The sequence below is a fragment of the Mytilus edulis genome, chromosome 1 (assembly GCF_963676685.1).
Source record: "Mytilus edulis chromosome 1, xbMytEdul2.2, whole genome shotgun sequence".
NCBI lineage: Eukaryota > Metazoa > Mollusca > Bivalvia > Mytilida > Mytilidae > Mytilus > Mytilus edulis.
The window spans coordinates 109,152,201-109,172,681 of record NC_092344.1 but is presented as its reverse complement, the minus strand read 5'-3'; the positions used below and the strand labels follow the sequence as shown (position 1 = coordinate 109,172,681).

General features: G+C 31.5%; 1 protein-coding gene across 2 annotated transcripts in view; it reads left to right on the top strand.

Annotated features, from left to right (window-relative positions):
• Positions 1-19,905, top strand: part of LOC139517446 (nucleoprotein TPR-like) — a 59,698-nt gene extending 39,793 nt beyond the window's left edge. Inside the window, exons 39-62 of one of the 2 annotated variants that reach the window (XM_071308493.1) lie at positions 338-379; positions 840-881; positions 1,206-1,247; positions 1,829-1,907; positions 2,142-2,402; positions 2,841-3,039; positions 3,786-3,988; positions 4,607-4,695; positions 5,172-5,479; positions 6,778-6,979; positions 7,565-7,613; positions 8,173-8,334; positions 8,708-8,752; positions 9,540-9,623; positions 10,598-10,741; positions 11,118-11,238; positions 12,039-12,205; positions 12,719-12,813; positions 14,499-14,584; positions 14,981-15,076; positions 15,684-15,789; positions 16,217-16,272; positions 16,924-17,016; positions 18,151-19,905. In XM_071308493.1, the coding sequence (XP_071164594.1) occupies positions 338-379; positions 840-881; positions 1,206-1,247; positions 1,829-1,907; positions 2,142-2,402; positions 2,841-3,039; positions 3,786-3,988; positions 4,607-4,695; positions 5,172-5,479; positions 6,778-6,979; positions 7,565-7,613; positions 8,173-8,334; positions 8,708-8,752; positions 9,540-9,623; positions 10,598-10,741; positions 11,118-11,238; positions 12,039-12,205; positions 12,719-12,813; positions 14,499-14,584; positions 14,981-15,076; positions 15,684-15,789; positions 16,217-16,272; positions 16,924-17,016; positions 18,151-18,395 (3,016 nt within the window). In that variant the 3' untranslated portion in view covers positions 18,396-19,905. Of the gene's footprint in view, positions 1-337; positions 380-839; positions 882-1,205; positions 1,248-1,828; positions 1,908-2,141; positions 2,403-2,840; positions 3,040-3,785; positions 3,989-4,606; positions 4,696-5,171; positions 5,480-6,777; positions 6,980-7,564; positions 7,614-8,172; positions 8,335-8,707; positions 8,753-9,539; positions 9,624-10,597; positions 10,742-11,114; positions 11,239-12,038; positions 12,206-12,718; positions 12,814-14,498; positions 14,585-14,980; positions 15,077-15,683; positions 15,790-16,216; positions 16,273-16,923; positions 17,017-18,150 lie in introns of both variants that reach the window. The other variant, XM_071308484.1, reaches the window with a different exon arrangement.
• Positions 19,906-20,481: the final 576 nt, after the last annotated feature.

The window sequence follows — 20,481 nt, the reverse complement described above, 5'->3', positions numbered from 1 at the left end:
TATTTAACTGTTTCTAAAGAATAAATATCATATACCACTAAGAACATGCAGTGATGGAAATATATAAATGATAGATAATATTATATTATCAATGTTATGCTAATTTCCTTTGATAATTCTAATGGTTTGAAGTATTTTGACAGTACATTTTAAAGGAAATATCATCAGAATATCAGGGGATATTTGATTGTCATCTTTGCAGTAAGATCACTGATAATGATAAATCCTAGATATGTTGAATCTCATTTAATTTTTTGGGACGTCATGAGTAAAAATATTCAATCTTTTTAAAATATGATAACCATGAGCTAATACACTTTTACATTTTTACTTACAGAGCAGAGATTTCCAGAACAAATCAAAGTTCACAGAATATGCAGTAAGTATGTTTCAAGGCAAATTATGTTGTAGAATTAAAATAAGCCAGTTTTGTTATATATTTGCATTCACATTTACATTTACAAACACACTGAATATAAAGCTGGTGTTTTATTTAATTTATATATAAGAAGATATGGCATGAGTGCCAATAAGACAAATCTCCATTCAAGTGAAAAGTTATCAAAGTAAACCATTACAGTCTTCAACACAGAGCCTTGGTTCACACTGAACAGAAAACAATAAAGGGTCCTAAAAATGACTAGTGACTAGTGTAAAACCATTCAAACAGGGAAAACCAATGCTCTAATCTATATATATAAAAAAACAAGAAACACTTATGAACCGCATCAACAAACAACAACTACTGAACATCAAATTCCTGACTTTAGTATTGGATCATAAGTTAGTTTTGCTTCCATAAAGATTTTGCTGCTATGGTATTTTTGTTTTGTTTTCAGGACTGAGCTTGCCAAATCAAATCAGAATGTAATAAACGCACAGTAAGTATCACTTTTATGAAATTTATGTACAATAATTAGGATTCTTTTAATTTGATTTATTTTTGATAACAAAAAAAGGTAATGCAAATAGATAGAACTTATTTAGTAAAATATTTGGGAACTTGATTTTCTGGTCTTTTGTTGTTGTTTTTAGAGTCTAATAATGATAGATCTATGAAATTTTACAACTGCAATACTCTTTCATATTATAAACATATTATAAACAATTCAGTGTTATATTGGTTCACAACATACATCTCATGCTTGCTTGATTTATACACGATGTTTACAGAGTACCATCATCTCTTACATTGTATATTACAGACAGGAAATCACCTCACTAAAGACAGAAATAGAGAACCTCAAGTAAGCATTAGTTTGAACATATTTATTTATAGTGGATTGGGAAACAAGTTTTACAACTTATATTAATCCCTTTCCACTTTGCGGGTGCGAGTGCATTAATGTAAAACATATCTCACTTTCTTAGCCTATTTGTATGCAATAAAATCCAAGACTGTACTTTATAGTTTGGTAATGATACTCTTAATTGGTGATAAATATATCTAAAAAAACAATCAGAGACATGCATTTTTTTTTCATAATAGTTGGCAATTTAAAGCAGTTTTAGCTAGGTCATGTTTCTCAGCTCTTAAGCCACATCTTACTTGGGGACAGTGGTTTAACAGCACAAAATAGAACTTAAAATATATAGGTAACCTTACAGACTTCAACAATGAGCAAAATCCATACATACTGTGACAGGCAAGTACCTACATAATAAACAACTATAAGTTTTACAAGTATAATGCTTTACTGGAATTTAAGAATATTGGAATTATTGCTATAAATAGAATTCCCTTTAGAGAACAAATGAATTGCTTGACTTAATATATTTTATTAAATTAAATTTTGCAATGTTATAACTAAGAACATTTTCTTGTCAGAAAAAAATTACAAACAACAGAGCAAGATCTGCAGACCAAAACAAATGAGGACGACACTAAACAGAAAACAATAGTTCAGGTAAGTTGATGTGTTCTACTTATCATAAACCCTATCAGTGCTTTTGAATCTTTATAGTGTTTTTATCAAACATTTTAAAAAAGTAATCAAGGATTTTTTTTGATCTGCCAATATTTTTGCACTTATTCTTGATAAAGATGACGGGAGTTAAAATTTAGGTCTGTTTAAGCCAATTATGGTTTTGGCTGTCTTCTGTTTTTGCATGTCATGACATTGTATAATTTTATGGTATAGTTAAAAAAGATTGGAAGAAAGTACAAAGAGCAGACAGAAATTATTAGTAAAGAAATGGAGGATTTAAAACAGAAACTGGCATCCCAGGAGGAACAACAACCAAGTGCAGCAGCCTTAGAACAGGCTACCAGCTCATTCAGAGAACAGCTGACAAACACAGAAAAAGAGAGAGATGAACTTAAAGTGAAAGTAGAACAGAATGAAAATGAAAGTAAACAGATCAGAGAACAGGAAATGAAAATTAGGGAGAAAGTACAAGAGGTTTGTTCCTTAATTTGATAAGTATAAAGACAAATAAGTTTAATTCAAGTTAGAACGTAAAGTTTTTTTACCTTTCCATCTGTCTGTTTTCATTTGGTTGTCACCTTGATTGCACCTTTATCTTTGGTCGAATTCTCCTTAGATTATGATGAATGTTTCCGCTCATTGAAACCAAAGATGATAATGAAAATCACAAATATAGGAATAAACCATAACTGGTTGCTGTGTTTTCAAGCTTTATTTCATTTCAATTCAACAAATGTTGTATGCACAATATTTTTGAAATACCTGGCAAAGCCCATTTAGTAAATCTTGACCTTAAAATGAGGAATGCAGAGTGGTCAACTTTTGACCTAGGATAATTGGTGTAACTTTAATTGAAACTGATGTCAATTATTTTGTAAAAGTCCTAATTTAAATGTCAAATATTTTACATAGGAACTTGATAAGTTAAAGACTGACCATGCCAAAGTGAAAGAAGAAAAAGATGATCATGAGAAGAAGGTTAATCAGTCAAAACAAGTACTGCTTACAGCAAGGAAAAAGATTGGCTCACAAAATGAAGAAATTCAAAATCAAAATGCTGAACTAGAAAAGTTACGACAGAAAATAAAATCTGAGGAAGAAAGCTCAAATGGTAATTTGAAATATAAAACTGTTAATTTAGAAATTATTGTAAGCTTTATGTTAATGGGGGAAATGTGACAGTTTCAGGTTTGCAATAACAAAAACTTTAAAATTCGTTATTGATTATCCTTTACAAAATAATCACATTAGTTAGAAGTTGCTCTTTTACCAGTAATCAGTGATTCACAATAATGATTGCATGCATTAATTTCTGAATTTACAGTATTCCATTTGCTTCATAAGTATTATTTTCCTATATTGTTAATAGCAGATGTATGGTCTGATTTAATTTCCTTACTTCTTCAGGAGTGTTATAAGTGCTTTCAGCTAACCAAAGAAAATACCTTTGCCTTCATACTCAATGCAATCGGCTGTAAAAAAGACATTACATATTACTTGCTAGTTTGTTCTACCAGTTATACGGAAACAAAACATTCAGTAGAATTTATTCCAGATAATTTTTTCGTTTTGCAAATTTTATGGAATTTTAAATTCAAATTTCAGAATTAATACAATAGTTAAACCTCACATTTTGATATTTTGAAAACATATCCCACTATAATGTTCTGATTGGCATTGATTAATCTTGCATTATTGTCAATTATCTGTGATGTGCATTTTAAAATAAATGTACACATTTAATTCTGAATTATAGTGTATGTGATTCCTAAGTGTGATTCTAAAGAGAATCATTTATCAATCCATTCTTGGTTATTTTAAAGCTTTTCATAAAGTTGTTCTTATTTTATTGTACAGTAACAGAAGGAAGATTAAAGAGTCATTATGAATCAAGAATTACCTCCCTTGAAAAAGAGTTATCTGAACTGAAAGAATCTGCAGTAGCAGCAAGTCAGGTGCCTGATCTGAAAACCAACATAGATAGACTTGAAAAAGAGAAGTCTGATTTACAGAATAATATAACTGAACAAAAGTCCAAAATTGTAGAGCTTCAAAATAAGGTAACGGTTTGATGAATATTTAATATACTTTATTCCATGGTTGCCCGTTATTAATATCCCTGGTTAATCAAAATAACAGCTTGAAATACAAGTTTTGCTGTTATTCTGGTGTGTTCTATAAAACACATTGTTTTGGGTACTGATTCAGAAATATTTTGAAGAGGGGTTCTAGCGGTTTTCACCTGAAAAAGGTGGATGTTCCAGTCTAATTCGCATTAATTTTACACAGTTGAAAAGAAAAATCATAAAAAGAAGTATGTTACTTCCACATCTTCAGAACATCATCTGTGTCTGCCAAAGCAGATTATACTGTTAGCCTACTAATTTTTATGAGTAACTTATTTTGAAGACGTTCTGGAATGGAAACTCATGTTGATGTATAAATCAAGGTGAAAATGTAACACTTAGATCTTGCCTTTTATCAGTACAATAAGAATATTAGGAAATCCTGAATATAAAATATATGTCTTGACATTAGTTTGAAACGTGAACTTATGTTTTCACTAAAATAATTTGGTTTACATTAGGTGTATACACTATTATATTTAAATTAATGAATAGAAAATGATTAAATCATTAGTTAATAAAAGCTTCTAAAAATCACATACTTCATTTCAGATTCAACAGTTACAGAAACCACCTAAAGCAGTGGCACCCAAGACACAAGTGGCTAGACCATCCCCAACTGTGGCAGTAGAAGGAACTAGGTAGGAAAATATATTTCTTTTTCATGCCCCTGCTGCAGCGGATGGGTATTAAATGCTACCCTTGTTTGTCGGTACCTATATCCCAAAATTAGTGTATGTTATCTAACTTTAGTTTGCCTCAACAAAATGTTATGAAATCTAAACACAATGCTTATTACCACAAAACACAGATCAAATTTGAGTGTTGTTAAATTCTGGAGTAATGTCCCTTTATAACTTTATATGCAAGCAAGGGCATCATCTGTGTCTCATGGACACATTATTTATTTATTTATATAAGAATATAAATATGTTAACCTTATGATGCTTCTATTGTAAAGACCTGTTGACTATGCCCTTTGTTATGACTATTTGAAATGTTTAAATCACTAACTTATCAGCAATCTAGGTAAAAAAGAAAATGAACTATTGAAAAGTCAAAAATAGAAATTTCTTTTCTCAGGAATTTGTACAGATTCTTAATTTTACCTTTGCAGCCAGTCCTCAGAAGCTCCACCTCCAAAGACTACAGCACCAATTAGACCAATAGCTTCTCCTGTTGCCAGAGCCCATCCTACACCTAGTCAAACCCAGGCCAATATGAAGGCTACAGCTAGTATAAGACCTATGCCTTCTCCATTATCTGTTGCTATTACTACACCTACTGCAACTGTGATGCCAACAACTGTATCCCATCAGGAACCTCAGGAGGATGGGGTACCAGCAGCACAAATATCTCCTGTGACAACAACAACAAGGCCTACACAACAAGTCCAGAGAGTTATACCTCAGCAAGAGTTGTCAGGTGAAGTTCAAAGAATAGTACCCAGATGTTTTTTGAAGTTTTTTGTACTATTTTCATTACCGGTAGTGATATCTATAATACTAAAATTACGAGGTCCAATTTGTCAGCCGTCATCACGTAAAAACGACGAATCAAAGAATTCAACTTTATATATAACTAATATAGTACTAAGGTGTAGATTAAAAATTACACCACTCCAGGCCCTTTTGTATTCCACGTAATTAATATTGCCAATAATTAAGAAGTTCCGGGTCGAGTCCGATACCGATACCAATAGTATATTCACCTGTTACCTATTACCTTATCTGTACGTTCCGCATCTGACAGGCGCACCAACAAACGGTGTATTCAGGATTAATATGCTATATACACGGGTCATAATCACTACTAAATTGTCGAATTGTTACCTATTGTAATATTTTAATCAGAAAGACTTTCTAAGATAACAATACGAATACTAAAAATCTGGACTAAAAATAAGGCGTATAGGTACAGTTTTCAATTTGTTAGCGGGCATGACGTAAAACAGCGAATCAAAGAATTCAACTTTATTTATAACTAATATAGGACAATGCTGTTGATTAAAAAATACTCCATTCCAGGACCTTTTGTTTTCCAAATAATTAATATTACCAATAATTGATAAGTTCCAGTTCGACGGGTTCAAACAGAAAGATTTGAAAGCAGAGAAAACTGTGTATCTTATAATCGGCATGACTTTATCAGATGACAATACTAAGTAATACTAAAATAATGCTTGCGCATAGTTATATACTTTAATTCAGTCAAGGACCCGCGATATCACAGGTGTGTTCTAGTCATAATTAGTTTTTCAGGTTCAATTTTACAGAACATAAATTTATATTCTTCCATGTTAAGTAAACTTTAAAAGTTATACGTAAATGTCCTAAAGTTGTAACAAAAATTTTACCAGAATCTGTGACATCTCCCATGTATTGTTCCTTGACCTTAAAAAATGTATCTTCAAAAACAGAAATCTTTTTACTGTAATATGAATGGTCACCGTAGCAATTAAATATCTAGTATCTAAAAAGGAGATCATCATATCAAATTACTGCAATAGTGAAATATAAACTTGAACTAATGGATCAATGATAAAGTTTTGTTATAAATTTATAATAACTCTTAATGTTTCTGTCGATTAGACATCATTTGATTCCAAGCATTTTTTTTTTATCAAGTATTCTAAATTCATTACAGACAGTTATCAGTACCTTTATGGAGAAAAATTTATTAGCTGCGGTATGTTTTAATTGATTTTGTTCTTCTTGCTATAGACCAAAGTTTACCAGATTCAGAATCATCACAACCAGAGACTGTTGTTGTAGAACCCCAACAGTCGACAGTACAGCAGACGACAGTTGTCACACCCATGACTCAGACAGCCGTAGCAACTACACTGGTACAACCTACAATACAGCCATCCACATCAGCAGGAACCAGTAGAGAAGGAGCAACTAAAAGAACAAGAGAGGATAGGTTACTAAAACTATTTTGAAAAATATTTTGCCTAAGGATTTAAGATCTTAATTTTAACATTGTTTATGGGGCAGCTAACTGAATACCCTTGCCATTTAATAGATTGTGTTTTCATAGCACATTCTTAGATTGTGATAAATTAATGCCATATGATTTTGTGTGTAGCTTAATATGAAGGATTTCATGCAGCAAGCAACTTTGATTAAAGTTATTTCTGTGATTAATTTTAACTAGCAATCACGTAGTCCAGTTTTAAATAAATCACATGATGAAAATCCCATGAAATGCTGTCATTATGACCTAAATTTCACAAGCCCTTCTTGCAGTTAAATTAAATTTAACCTCCATAACAGATTTAAAAATTATTATTTCATGTTTTTTTCATTAGAGGCAAACTTTGAAAAGATGGATTTCCTGTATTTATGAGTAGGAGAGAATTTTATACATCCTAAAAAGATTTTTTTTTGGTTGAAATTGTTTCCTTTTAAAAACCTACTGATACCTTTATTCATATTTCTAAATTTTGTGCTCCACTTACATTTTAGTATTTAGTTTTTAAAATATGTTTTTTACAATCATTTTCAGTGCTGAAGAAGAAACTGAAGCTAAAAGGTCAAAGGTGATACAACATCAGGTAGGTGTTACCAGGTCAACCATGATACTGATATGTCACGGTATAGGATTAACAAACATTTATTGCAAATAATGCGACTGGATGAGTATCGCAATAATAAAAACTAACATTCTGATATCTGATGCATTAATCTATCTGTATGCATATTTGCCTAAACTCAATTCTTTAAAAATTGCAATAATAAATGCACACAAAAAATTTGAAATTTACAGTAGTTTCATATTAGATTTAGATATTTTCACAGTGTGTTTGATTAAATATATATAATACATATGGATTGCAAGTCACAGAAGAAAAAAGCACTAGAATTTTCCATTGTACATTTGTTAATTTCTGATGATTCAAAGACAAATTTAAAAAAAAAAATCTAAACCTTTTATTAACACTATTTTATTTATAAACTACTGTGGTTTCATATTTGGTGGATACCAATTTCCGTGGATAAAAAAAAAATTGTATTTTCGTGGATATTTGATACATTAAGAATTATAGGATACAGCTAGGGAATTATTAGATTATCAACAATAATTAAAATCTTTATATTTGTTTGTTTTTTCAGGAAGCTCAGGTGATACCCAGTATAGTGGTCACAGAATCATCAGACAGATTACAGGAACAGTTACCAGATTACCTAAGTGCAGAGGAAGAAACACAAACAGAGGAGCAGACGCTAACAAGTCTAGCAGATGACCAAACTCAGACATCAGAACCTGCAACACTGGTAGTTATTTAAATACATCATATTTGATAAGCACATCATTAGACTGTCATATGCCACATTTAACAATTTGTTTTATGATGCAGTTTTTGTTGATGGTTTGGGGGGATTTGTAACATTATTATAGAGCAAAAAAGTGTCCTTTTAAGGTTGAACTAGTGGGGAAGACAATTTTCTTTTTGTTATTGATGCTTTGAGAAATTTTGGAACTCTATTTTAAAACAATCACAACATCATATCATTAAGTGATTTTACATTGTGAAATATGAACAAACTAAGAGTTTAATGATGGACTTAGTTTAATATTAGCCATGTGATGAAATAGAATATTTATTTTAAACCTTGTTTTAATAACTATATTTTTTTTTCTGAACAGACCTTCACTGAAGAAGATATAGCAGGTTCACAACAGCAGTCAGATGTAAGTACCATAATTTTCTCTGTTCCTGTTCATAAACTTGTTCTTGTTCAAATACAGATGTATGCTTGTTGTCCCACACATAATGCAATTTTGGGGGACATGGAAATATTGGGCGTCTCTCTGTCCCGGTATCCCTACGTCCACCCTTACATCTGGTCTTGTTGGCGCTCTCATAGCTACAATTCTTTCCAGATTTTTATAAAACTTATTCTATAGGTTAATGTCAGCACTACCTCAGACAAATTTTATAATGTGGACCATCGATTTATGCCCCTTGGAAATATAAAATATGTGCAATGCAGGGTACATTGAAGCTCTGTTCTTTTATTCTTTTTCATTTACCATGACAAATGATTGTTTTCATTTAAAACAGACATATGCTTCTTAGTCCCCGACCCATGAAGTCGATGTTTCTGATGAGAAATATAAAAGAGGTATTCAGTTACCGTTTAACCAGGATTCATCGTCAACTGTCTGAAGGGTGAATCCTGGTAAACTGGGATTAGTTGGTGAAAGGGTTAACATGCAAACAATGTATCGACTGATGATTTATATGTTTAATTTATCAATGTTCTATCTTGATACAGTCAGATATACATGTACATAGTGAAATAAGAATACATGTTACTGTGATACGAATGTTAGATTATTTATCTATCTTGGTATTCGCTATCTGAACAATTAGTGCTTATTGTAATCTTAGTAATAGAAATATGTTTTCCTCCTCAGACTATCTGAATAAGTTGGGCAATTGTAATGTTATTAATAGTGATGTTTTCCTCCTCAGAATGTAGGCACAGCCAATGTGGAAGAGGAAGAAGCTGATGATGAAGATGGTATTATTATACTAGATGAAGATAATGAGGAAAGTGTAAGTATTATTTACCTAGTAAATAATAAGGAATAATTCTTATAAGTTTTTACTTTATCTCATTTGTCAACAGTCCCTGGTTAGAATTATGATGGTGAAAAATGTAACATTGTCTACAATAAATGTTCTGTGCATGTCACATTGTCTACAATACATGTTCTGTGCATGTCACATTGTCTACAATACATGTTCTGTGCATGTCACATTGTCTACAATACATGTTCTGTGCATGTCACATTGTCTACAATACATGTTCTGTGCATGTCACATTGTCAACAATACATGTTCTGTGCATGTCACATTGTCTACAATACATGTTCTGTGCATGTCACATTGTCAACAATACATGTTCTGTGCAGGTCACATTGTCTACAATACATGTTCTGTGCAGGTCACATTGTCTACAATACATGTTCTGTGCAGGTCACATTGTCTACACTACATGTTCTGTGCAGACCACATTGTCTACACTACATGTTCTGTGCATGTCACAATTTGTCTCATCAATACAAACAAAGCAAATGTTTTTATATGTTGATAATTTGAGAAAAAGAGCAGATAATTGTCAATGTTGCAATCATAGTCTCATGTAAACTCAACTCCTAATGTGATATTCTGAAATTGATAAAATACTACACAGTTACCAACACTACCTCAGGATGTGCATAAGATATATGATCCTGGTCCTATATGTTCAAAGGGGAAATAATGAAATTAACTTTCTTCAATATTGCAATGAGTAGTAATAGTCTCATGGAAGCCAACTCCTTAACAGTAAGAGAGATATTTATACTATTTTAGGATGTGCATACAGAAATGTACCTGTCTTACATGTATACTGGGAATCTTTAATATTCTATTAGCCTTGTTTACAGTATTGTTTCACTTTTGTGATATCCACTGTTCTGGTATAAATTAATTCTAAATTATACAGTTTGATAGTCTGAACAATTTGAACAAAATTCTAAATGCAGGGTGAAGAAGAATATGGGGATGAGAATGAGGGTGATGATGAGGATGAGGTCGAGGAAGAAGAAGTAGATATTTACGAAGATATGGACGAGTATCATGATGCTCAGGAGGGAGATGAACCAATACAGGAAGATGAATATCAAGGGGTAAAATAAAGATATCAATATATTTTACAAAATGGTTAACAAAGATGATTTCAAATGGTTCAGGGTGTGGAAATTCTAGTGTAGATGAAAAAATTGTTATAATTGTAATATCATAATGCTGAGAATGTTTAAAAGATGTCAATTCAAATATAAAGCATGGGATATTTTGTTTATTACTGTGATGCCTAGAGGTATGAACTATTACTTAGTAAAATTATTTATAGTACTTGACAGATGGAAATAAAACTTTATTAGAAGAGTTTTAGCTAAACTTTTTCTAATAGTTTTTAATCTAACTTATTAGAAAGGTTTAAATAAACTATATTGAGGGGACCCTTTTAACATATTTGTTATCTAGTTGAATTGTCTTTAGCAGGATGGTGATATGGAGGAAGAGGAGGGTTATTCTGTGGAGCAGGAAGATGACATGCAGGATGATCAGAGAGGAGATGAGGAGGAGGAGGAAGAGGATGATGATGATGCTGTAGTCGTTATAGGTCAGATGTTATACTTACTTACAATTAAGATATACTGTGGATTTGTTAATTTTTGTTGGTATCAATTTTATTGGTTTGGGGAAAACTTAATTTCATGCCATTTCTGTCTAATTTTGAATCAGTATTGTATTAGAAGTTGTGTATTCCTATTTCTTGCAGAACTAGTGGAATTGCAGGAAAATTGATATATTCATATGATATTGGATATCTCAATTTTTTTCAATCTGTGTTTTTTCCTCATTGCACCATATGGTTTAGGTTTGATTGAAATTTACAAACAAACTTACCTTAATTTCAACTCTTAAGTAACCAGTTTAAATTTTTCTGTGTTTGGTATTTTTGTCCTGTTTCTACAAATAATGAATCTACAGATTCAAAACTCTAATGCTATGTTTAAAGTCTAGCATTAAGTCAGCTGAATGGGTGAGTAATTAAAAGTGCCAACATTTTTGTCTACAAAAGTTCAATGTTAACAATACATGAATGTCTGGAAGAAGTGATTTGATCTTCACCCCATCTAAACAGTTCAGTTGTTAGATTGCAATAATGACCGAGTCGGAGTCTAAGAAACTACACATGAAAGTGTTGTATATAGATTCATTATAATGACTGTATGCCATCTGACATCTGATGTCATTTGATCTTGCTCTATTTTAGAAATCATTGTTTTATTGTTATTAAAATATTGCTGATAACAAGTGCAACCTTAAAGAACTATTTGTATACATAGGGAGGATTTTTTATTATTCAATTTTAAAAGTTAATAATGAAGCCATTACAATGTCGAACTTATTTTATAGAGAGTGATGAAGAGGATTCTAGAATGGAGGCTCAAGAAGTTGAAAACCAACCTACTACACAGGCAAATACAGTTTCTGTCCAACCAGTGATGCTACAACAACAGGCTCAACCAATCGAAAGGCAGACATCTGTCACTAGGGCACAGTTAACTCCCTTTATAATTGGGGTAAGATGACATACCTATGTTTGTTATATCAAAATATCCTCAAGAATGTACTTAGGTGAGGTTTAGGAAAATTTATGTCAGATTTTCGAACGAATTGTTTTTTTCGTTAGATACAGGAAAAAAGATTTTGCCCCATAACACCAATTTTTCTCATATAAGACTTCAATAGTTCACCTATTTTTCTTTTCATGTAAGACTTCAATAGTTCAAAAAAGGTCATATGAAAATTTAGCCAGATTCTAGATGTCTTTTTTTTCAATTTAAGACACAAATAAAACCAAGGCAAATATAAGGAAAAAGTCTGAGTCAGTCATTTCCCAGCATTTTTTAAAATCCAAATATCTCAAAAAGGAGCTAGGGTTATTATGATTGTGATAGATGACGCTATTTGAATACCAGTATTGTTTTATTGACTTTATATATTCTAAAGCCTAATCTAAATTCTGGTTATATGAACATGCAACAGATATGAGTATAAAGTAAAATAAGACAGTATTTTGATTTTGTATATAGAGCCAGGGATATGAAGATGGAGAGGATGGAATAGTACCCAGTACACCAACTTTATATATACCTATGAGAGGGGACGGATTTGCTGAAGCTATCAGGTATTAACTATTTTATTGTTATACTTCATTGGCAAACAATTTATATGTTGATCAAATGTTTAGCACTGGAAAAAAACGTGAGAATATTTTTGGAATTTAAAACCAAATATTGTAGGGTTATTCTCTGCACTCTCAATAGACCACTTTCGAGTTTGTTTGTCAATTATTCGCCCCTTGGTGACGTCATTTACTTGATAGACTGGATCGCCTGTATCATCAAGCTTCTTAGTGATCCTCATTGTGCAGGATAAACTAAAATAATATTTGTTTATTAGGTACTAATTACAATTCCCTAATGAGAGCTGTGCTGAAAGACAATTATGAGAATTCAATTTGCTGAATAATTCGTGCAATATAGCTTTATAGTTTTCCAACCACTTACTGATGGAACGGAAGTGACGACGCCCCTAAACGCACGAATGATATTCACTAAAACCAAAGTTTTTGATGGAAATGCATCAAAAACGTGTACTATAAGAGACAGTATCTTTAAGTCTTACTTAGTTTTAAAATGAATGATGTTTTGAACTTGTGAATTGCCTATGTATAAGGTGGGTCTCATTGGGGTCTAAGCGTGACGCGGGATTACCAATGTTTCGTAAGCGTGACATGTGAAAGTCAAATTATTGTGCCGTGAAAACCGGAAATGAAGTCTAGCGGGACACAGGAAATTGCAAAATAAAGGAGAATTGCTTATGTACATAGTGTAAGCGGGATACAGGAATCTGACAGAATCATAAGCGGGATCTGGGATCAGAACCCCCCAATGAGACCCCCTATTAATATTTCTTGTAACATCAAACGAATGTGATTGCCAGGAGAAAGTTAACCCTATGTTCAATGATTGTCGTTTGTTGATGTGGTTCATAAGTGTTTCTCATTTCTTGTTTTCAATATAGATTAGACAGTTGTTTTTCTGTTTTAATGATTTTACACTATTCATTTTTTGGGCCTTTCTTAGCCTGCTGTTCAGTGTGAGCCAAGGCTCCATGTTGAAGAACGTACTTTGACCAATAACTGTTTACTTTTACAAATTGTGACTTGGGTGGAGAGTTGTTTCAGGTGTAATACCACCAAATTGTGGTACATCCAGTTATAGGTCAAATGAAAATATCGCCTTGAATTTGACAGTTGTAGGTAATAAATCCTACAGTTTATTGCAGTAAAACTTTTCTGTGTCATAAACATATGTCTTAGGTATTTCAAAGCACCAGTATTTTTTTATTTGGGGTTTCTATAGAATATTTTGTAAATTTGAGGTTACATGGTTACTAAATCTTGTACACAGATAAGATAAGGGGAGACATTTGATTGGTTAACTTCCAGTGATGGTTATTTTCTTATATGTAATGAAATGTTATGTGATTTTTTTTTCTATAGTATTGGACAGGATAAAACTTTACTCATGCAAAGTATTCCTTTATTTGAAAAAAAGATAAATTCTGCACAATTTTTTGAAAAGTGCAAATTTAACAAAGACTAATAGGTTAAATCAATGGTGGTATTACACCTTTATTTGCACTCATACCACATCTTCTTATATCTATTAAAGCTTAGATTCAACTAGATGTATTGAAAAATGCAGCCACCAGGTATTAATAATTTACACCACAAAAATACTATGAAATGTTAAATTATACAAATTAGTGAATTGTAACAGCAGTATAATCTGAATTATTTTACAGTTCACCAATGGTACAGCAAAGATTTACTTTTGGATTGTCATCATCAGAGAGTCATTCAGACTTGGCTCAATTAGAATCACAAAGAGGTTGGTTTAACTTGTAATATAAATATTAAGTTCAATGTAATGGAAAAGATACACTAATATTTGATTAATAGAACAATCAGAACAAGGGTTTATTTGATGTAAAATAATAAGTTTTTGTTGTGACAATTTTTTGTTAACTGTAGATGTTTTGGTGAAAAACAATGAATGCTTGTTTAAACATGATAATAATAGATGTTAATAGATCAATTAATCAGTTAATAGTTCAGGTAAAATATTGAAAGATAAGAAATATTAGATATCAGATTTTGAGCCGTTTTTAGCATTCTAAAATGACAGGTGAACAGAAATTTGGCAAATAGATTAATTGTGTTGGAGTAAGTTAGAGTATCTGTTGTATATTTTTTATTAAGTAAGGTTTATATTTTTTATTTGCAGCGTGTGGAATGGATGATACTCGTATGGACTTATCACAGTTACAGGAGGGTAGTGGAAGAAGTGTACCTAGTACTCCACTTAGGACAACAGCTCCTGGTAGGTCTACAGTGGAATCAAATATAGTCAGCGATATTAATTTGTGTATCATAGAAGATAAAAATGTATCATGAGATATTAATTTGTGTGACCGAGAAGATAAAAATATATAATAGGATATTTTAATTTATTCCAACAGTTAATATTTCAATCAGACTAGTTCTATCATAAGTGCAATAAACATGAATCTAGGAATTACATGAACATCATGCATCAGTTTTTAAATATCAAAAAGATGGTTGCTTTACATTTGACATTAAAACATGTGGTCTGTCGTGAGCCACAAAAACAAGGAAAATTTGTAAAACATTTATAAATCTAAATTCATAGTATATTATTATAGTAAGGGTTGACAAAGGAAATGGCTATTAGGTCCAATCTAAATTGACAAGGATTATAAAATTACCTGCCTTTGGTTGGTGATTCACTCCAGCTTCCTCGCTCAATAAAAACTGTCCAAGGTAGCTAACAGTGGCATTAAAACACAGCAAAAAAACAACAATCAAAAATACACATCTCTTGTTTTCCTATGTAAAAAGGTGAATATAATCAATAAACTTTAATTCTGACTTATCTAGATGTATTCATTGATATTTATTTATTTTAGTATCAATCAGTGAGTCAGCCTTGGCAGCAGCTGCAGCAGCCAGTCAGGCAGCCACAGAATCTACTCAAGGAACAGAGGAAAGTCATTCTACACAAGATGTACCAGGGTTTGTATATTAAATATAATAAAATTAGCTGTATTTCATACTGTTCGTGCACTAGACAAGTCTTCACAAATATTCATGTCAGGGTTGTTTGGTTTAAAATATCGTTGAATTTCTGTTTAATGGGAGAAAAACAAATATCAAGAAAAAGTGTAATCTTCTGAACTGTTACGAATTTGAAATTAAACTATGAAATTGTACCCGTTACTAGTCTAGTACCAGTTACTGTTAGTAATTCACATTTTTCATTGAACATTGTCAACAGGAACTCCTTTTGGAATTATTAATGCACTGTAGTGAGGGTTACAAAAAGTTTAGTTTTAGTTAAACTAAACAGAATAAATTAAGCCATGAAATTTATCACTCTAAACTAGCTGAGATATAGCTGGACTGTCTGACTAGCCATGACATCTGTTTGTATATTTTGTAGACTTTTAGAGGAACAGACAGAGCCAGACTCTACAGACACTGGTGACAATGCTCAAGGTAATGTGATGATTAATTATTTTTTGTTCTTTCTTGTAAATTACCTATATTTATATGTTAAGCTGTTCCTGAAAAACTACATTCTGTAAATTCAGAAATAATTGCGAGATTCTTTTTATGCCCCATTTATTGGCATTATGTTTTCTGGTCTGTGCTTCCGTCCGTCTGTCCTGCTTCAGGTTTAAGTTTTTGGTCGAGGTAGTTTTTAATGAAGTTGAAATCCAATCAAATTGAAACTTAGTACACATGTTCCCTATGATATGATCTTTCTCATTTTAATACCAAATTAGAGATTTTCTCACAATTTCACGGTCCACTGAACATGGAAAATGATAGTTCGGATGGGGCATCCGTGTACTGGGGATACATTCTTGTTACTGCTAATTATGCGATTGTGTGAGAATTGGAAAAATAAAAGCACACATTTGGATATCTGATGTAATTATATGTACGCAGATTTTAATTTAATCATTCTTCACAAATTGCAATAAGAAATGAATGCTATAATTTCTGAATTAACTAGATAAATACTTCTATATGATATAGTTTATGGTAGCCCTACCACAAACTATTATTTTACTTGCATCTGGCATTAAATTTAGACAACATTCACATTATGAAGATAAGATTTATGATATTAACTACTTTTAGGAGTAGATGATACAGATGGCCAGCCAGGAACATCAGCTGACTCTGGAGAACAAGACGGAGCATCTAGAGACGACACATCTGATAGATCAGATGGTAAACGTTATTTTATACCCTTTTTAAAATGAATAAAAGATATGTTAATGAGTTAGTAATCCAACCGATACAAAAATACATCTAGAAGTCAAGGTACAGTCTTCTTCAACAAACAAGTGAATATTCTCTGTCTGTTTACTTATTTACTTAAAAAAAAAATTGTATTGACACACTGACGAACTGTAAAGTTCAAGGTAATAAAGAATTTGACTCTACCCTATATATCATGCTATAAAGTTCACACAGTTCATAAGTAAGGTGGTTGTTTTTTAGCATAACAAATTCTTTATTGTACATTTGTTGTGAGGGGTAAATTAAACAGATTATCAAAGATCAACAATGTATCTTCGGTTAATAGTAAAAACTAAGAACTAATGGCTGATGAAGATTTCATTTAAAATAGATTTTGCCTGATAAACTTTTTCAGGCATTATTTAATAAAAAAAAAAAATCCTTCTTTTTAATTAACATATATTTTAAAATCATCAACATATGTAAATAGCATCAACATATGTGCAATAAGTTAATCTAATAATTTATATGTCTAATAATATATTGAGTGAATTAATATTTAATTGAGTACAACAGTCTTTTACAGGTCAGGTAATAATTGTCTTATACATTACAATGGTGATTATGACTACTAATAATTTTTTATTCGGTAGTAATATCATATTCATGAATTTTTATGCCCCACCTACGATAGTAGAGGGGCATTATGTTTTCTGGTCTGTGCTTCCGTGCGTCCGTCCGTTCGTCCGTCTGTTCGTTCGTCCGTCTGTCCCGCTTCAGGTTAAAGTTTTTGGTCGAGGTAGTTTTTGATGAAGTTGAAGTCCAATCGACTTCAAACTTGGTACACATGTTCCCTATGATATGATCTTTCTAATTTTAATGCCAAATTAGAGATTTTACCCCAATTTCACGGTCCACTGAACATAGAAAATGATAGTGCGAGTGGGGCATTCGTGTACTGAGGACACATTCTTGTTATGATTAAAAACAATAATTGGTAGACAATAAATCTGTCTTATAATTAGTGGAAAATGTATCTGTTAAAAAAAATATAAAATGTTATGAAACAGACTTTTAAAATCATCCAGTTTGACTAAAAATAATCCATTCATTTCTCCTTAGAAAAGCCAAAGATACAGCCAATTGTATGGGAAGCTGGTGCTGCCATAAGAACACAAACAGGTCATACTGGTCCGTCATTCCGTTCACGTCCACCTCGACGAGGACAGCCTCCATATCAAGGTCATAATCAACAGAGAGGTAGAGGACAGTTTAGTCAGAGAGGCAGGAGTCCTGTTCCACGTAGTACACGAGGTGGAACTAGAGGCAGTAGAGGAGGCATGTTCAGATCTCCAAACATGTACTGATCTTAGCTATATACTGTAACTTAACTATGTTTGTCAAACCATTTAAGCATGGATGTTAAATTTTTAAAATCATCAGTGCTGATTATGCCTGAAAAATTATTATTTAGCATTATGTTATTTGAAACATCAATACATGATTAAAGGGGCACTAGCTGCTGAATTCATGGTCACCGATTTGACTCAAATTCTCATATTTTATTTATAACAATGTAAAATATTTTCCAAACCACCAAAAGTATAAAATAAACAATTTACAGGACATGGTCTCAATAAGTTGTAGCTTCGTAGCCATCTAATTAACTATCAAATTAATCGTATATGACCATATAAGCAATGTAAACATAAACATGGATATAAATAGATTAAGAAACTCATGCAATTGGATTTTTATAGGTCTGTTAAATTTTGTATTAAAAATTAATGTTTATCATCGTTTTTTACCTTTATGAGAATGATTTTGTGTGGATTGAATAAGTTAATCAAATTATTTACCTTGGTTTCACTTTCAATGTTGACATTCTTTTCCTTTAAATACCCATACACGGACAATGCATGCATTATTCTATCTTTTTCTACGGGTTAAATTGGAGTTCACTTGAATACGGATTTAATGAGGTCGAATTATTCACTTGCAAGTGAATAATTCATTATCAATGTTTATGAGCTTAATTTTACAAAATTGAACCATTTTAGCTGATAAAAATAAATTATTATTTCACTATTTCACTTTCATTAATGATTGAACAAAAACAATCATACTTTTGATTTTTTATATATCTCGTAGCTAGTGCCCCTTTAATGAAAAATATTATGACTGACACAACAATATTAATGAAACATTCTGAAACTGTTGAATTTAATAGTTTTATCATGTGCAATATAAAAAATTTGTCTTATAACAAGTGTAAAATAAAGTAAAAATTATAATTGGTACCACATTTTATTGTTTGTTTCTTGTTTTGGTAATTCAAGAGTTTTTGAAGTATATCAGAAAGGTTGTTTAAATAATAGTGCTAAGAGATTATTGATTGTTAGACATTTTTAAAGTAAATGTGAAGCATATTTCTACAGTAAAAGATGTCAACGTATAAATGTTGTCTTGACTTTAATTTGTTCCCCAGTGATCTCTAGAAATAAAAAAAAGTTGTTTTGTTAAAACGAATGATAACCTTTCATTAAAATCACATTTTATGATAAGTGGGACACAAAATAACCTAAAGCATTGAAATAAACAATGTATACATTTGCTCACAATGTTTTTTATTGGATTTTTTAACAGTCTTTGGCACTATTAATAACTTCAGGCTTGTTCTAATAATTAAACAAAAATTTAAAAATTTAATACGAGACAGAAAATGTGAATTCTGTATAATAATATTTCTGTTCATATGCTCCTTGTTGCATTTCTATGAATGATTGTGTATTTAACCATGTAAGTAGGAATGGTTTGTTATCAATATGAATGATATGTGGTAATGAATGTCATTTTGCATTAAATGATAAAATGTCATTGTTTGTTGTTATTGTGTTGCCTGACCATGTCCAGCATCTAGTGATACATGGGTGAAGATGATGATGGATGGCTGCTCAACTTCTATCGGCAAATTGGATGCATATTCCAAGAACATGTTAAATGTAATATTTATATAAAACTGCTTTGTTCTAAACAAACACAAGCGGTTATAATTTTAATGTGCTAGTTCACAAGGTAATAGTTGCAGAAAGATGTGTCCCATACCAGGGGACATAATTCTGACTTCAAGACAACCAGTCTATACTGTTTCTATGTAATGCTGCATGCTTAGTGAAAAAGTAGCAAAATCCATTATAAAAATCTTTGATTTGAACCAGTCAGGGTTCTTACCCATGTCCTTCTACACAATAGGCTACCACGAGGCCCAAAGAAACAATTGTAACACGTAGGGATAATTGTTTTTGCTAACTTTTCACCTGACAGGGTCTAGCTGTTGTAATACATAATCATCACTTCTATCTCCTTATGTTATTATCCAAATCAACTGAACAGTAGATTACCAGCAAGCTTTTGAAACAGCTTGATAGAATTCAACTTAATGTTTTTCTCAAG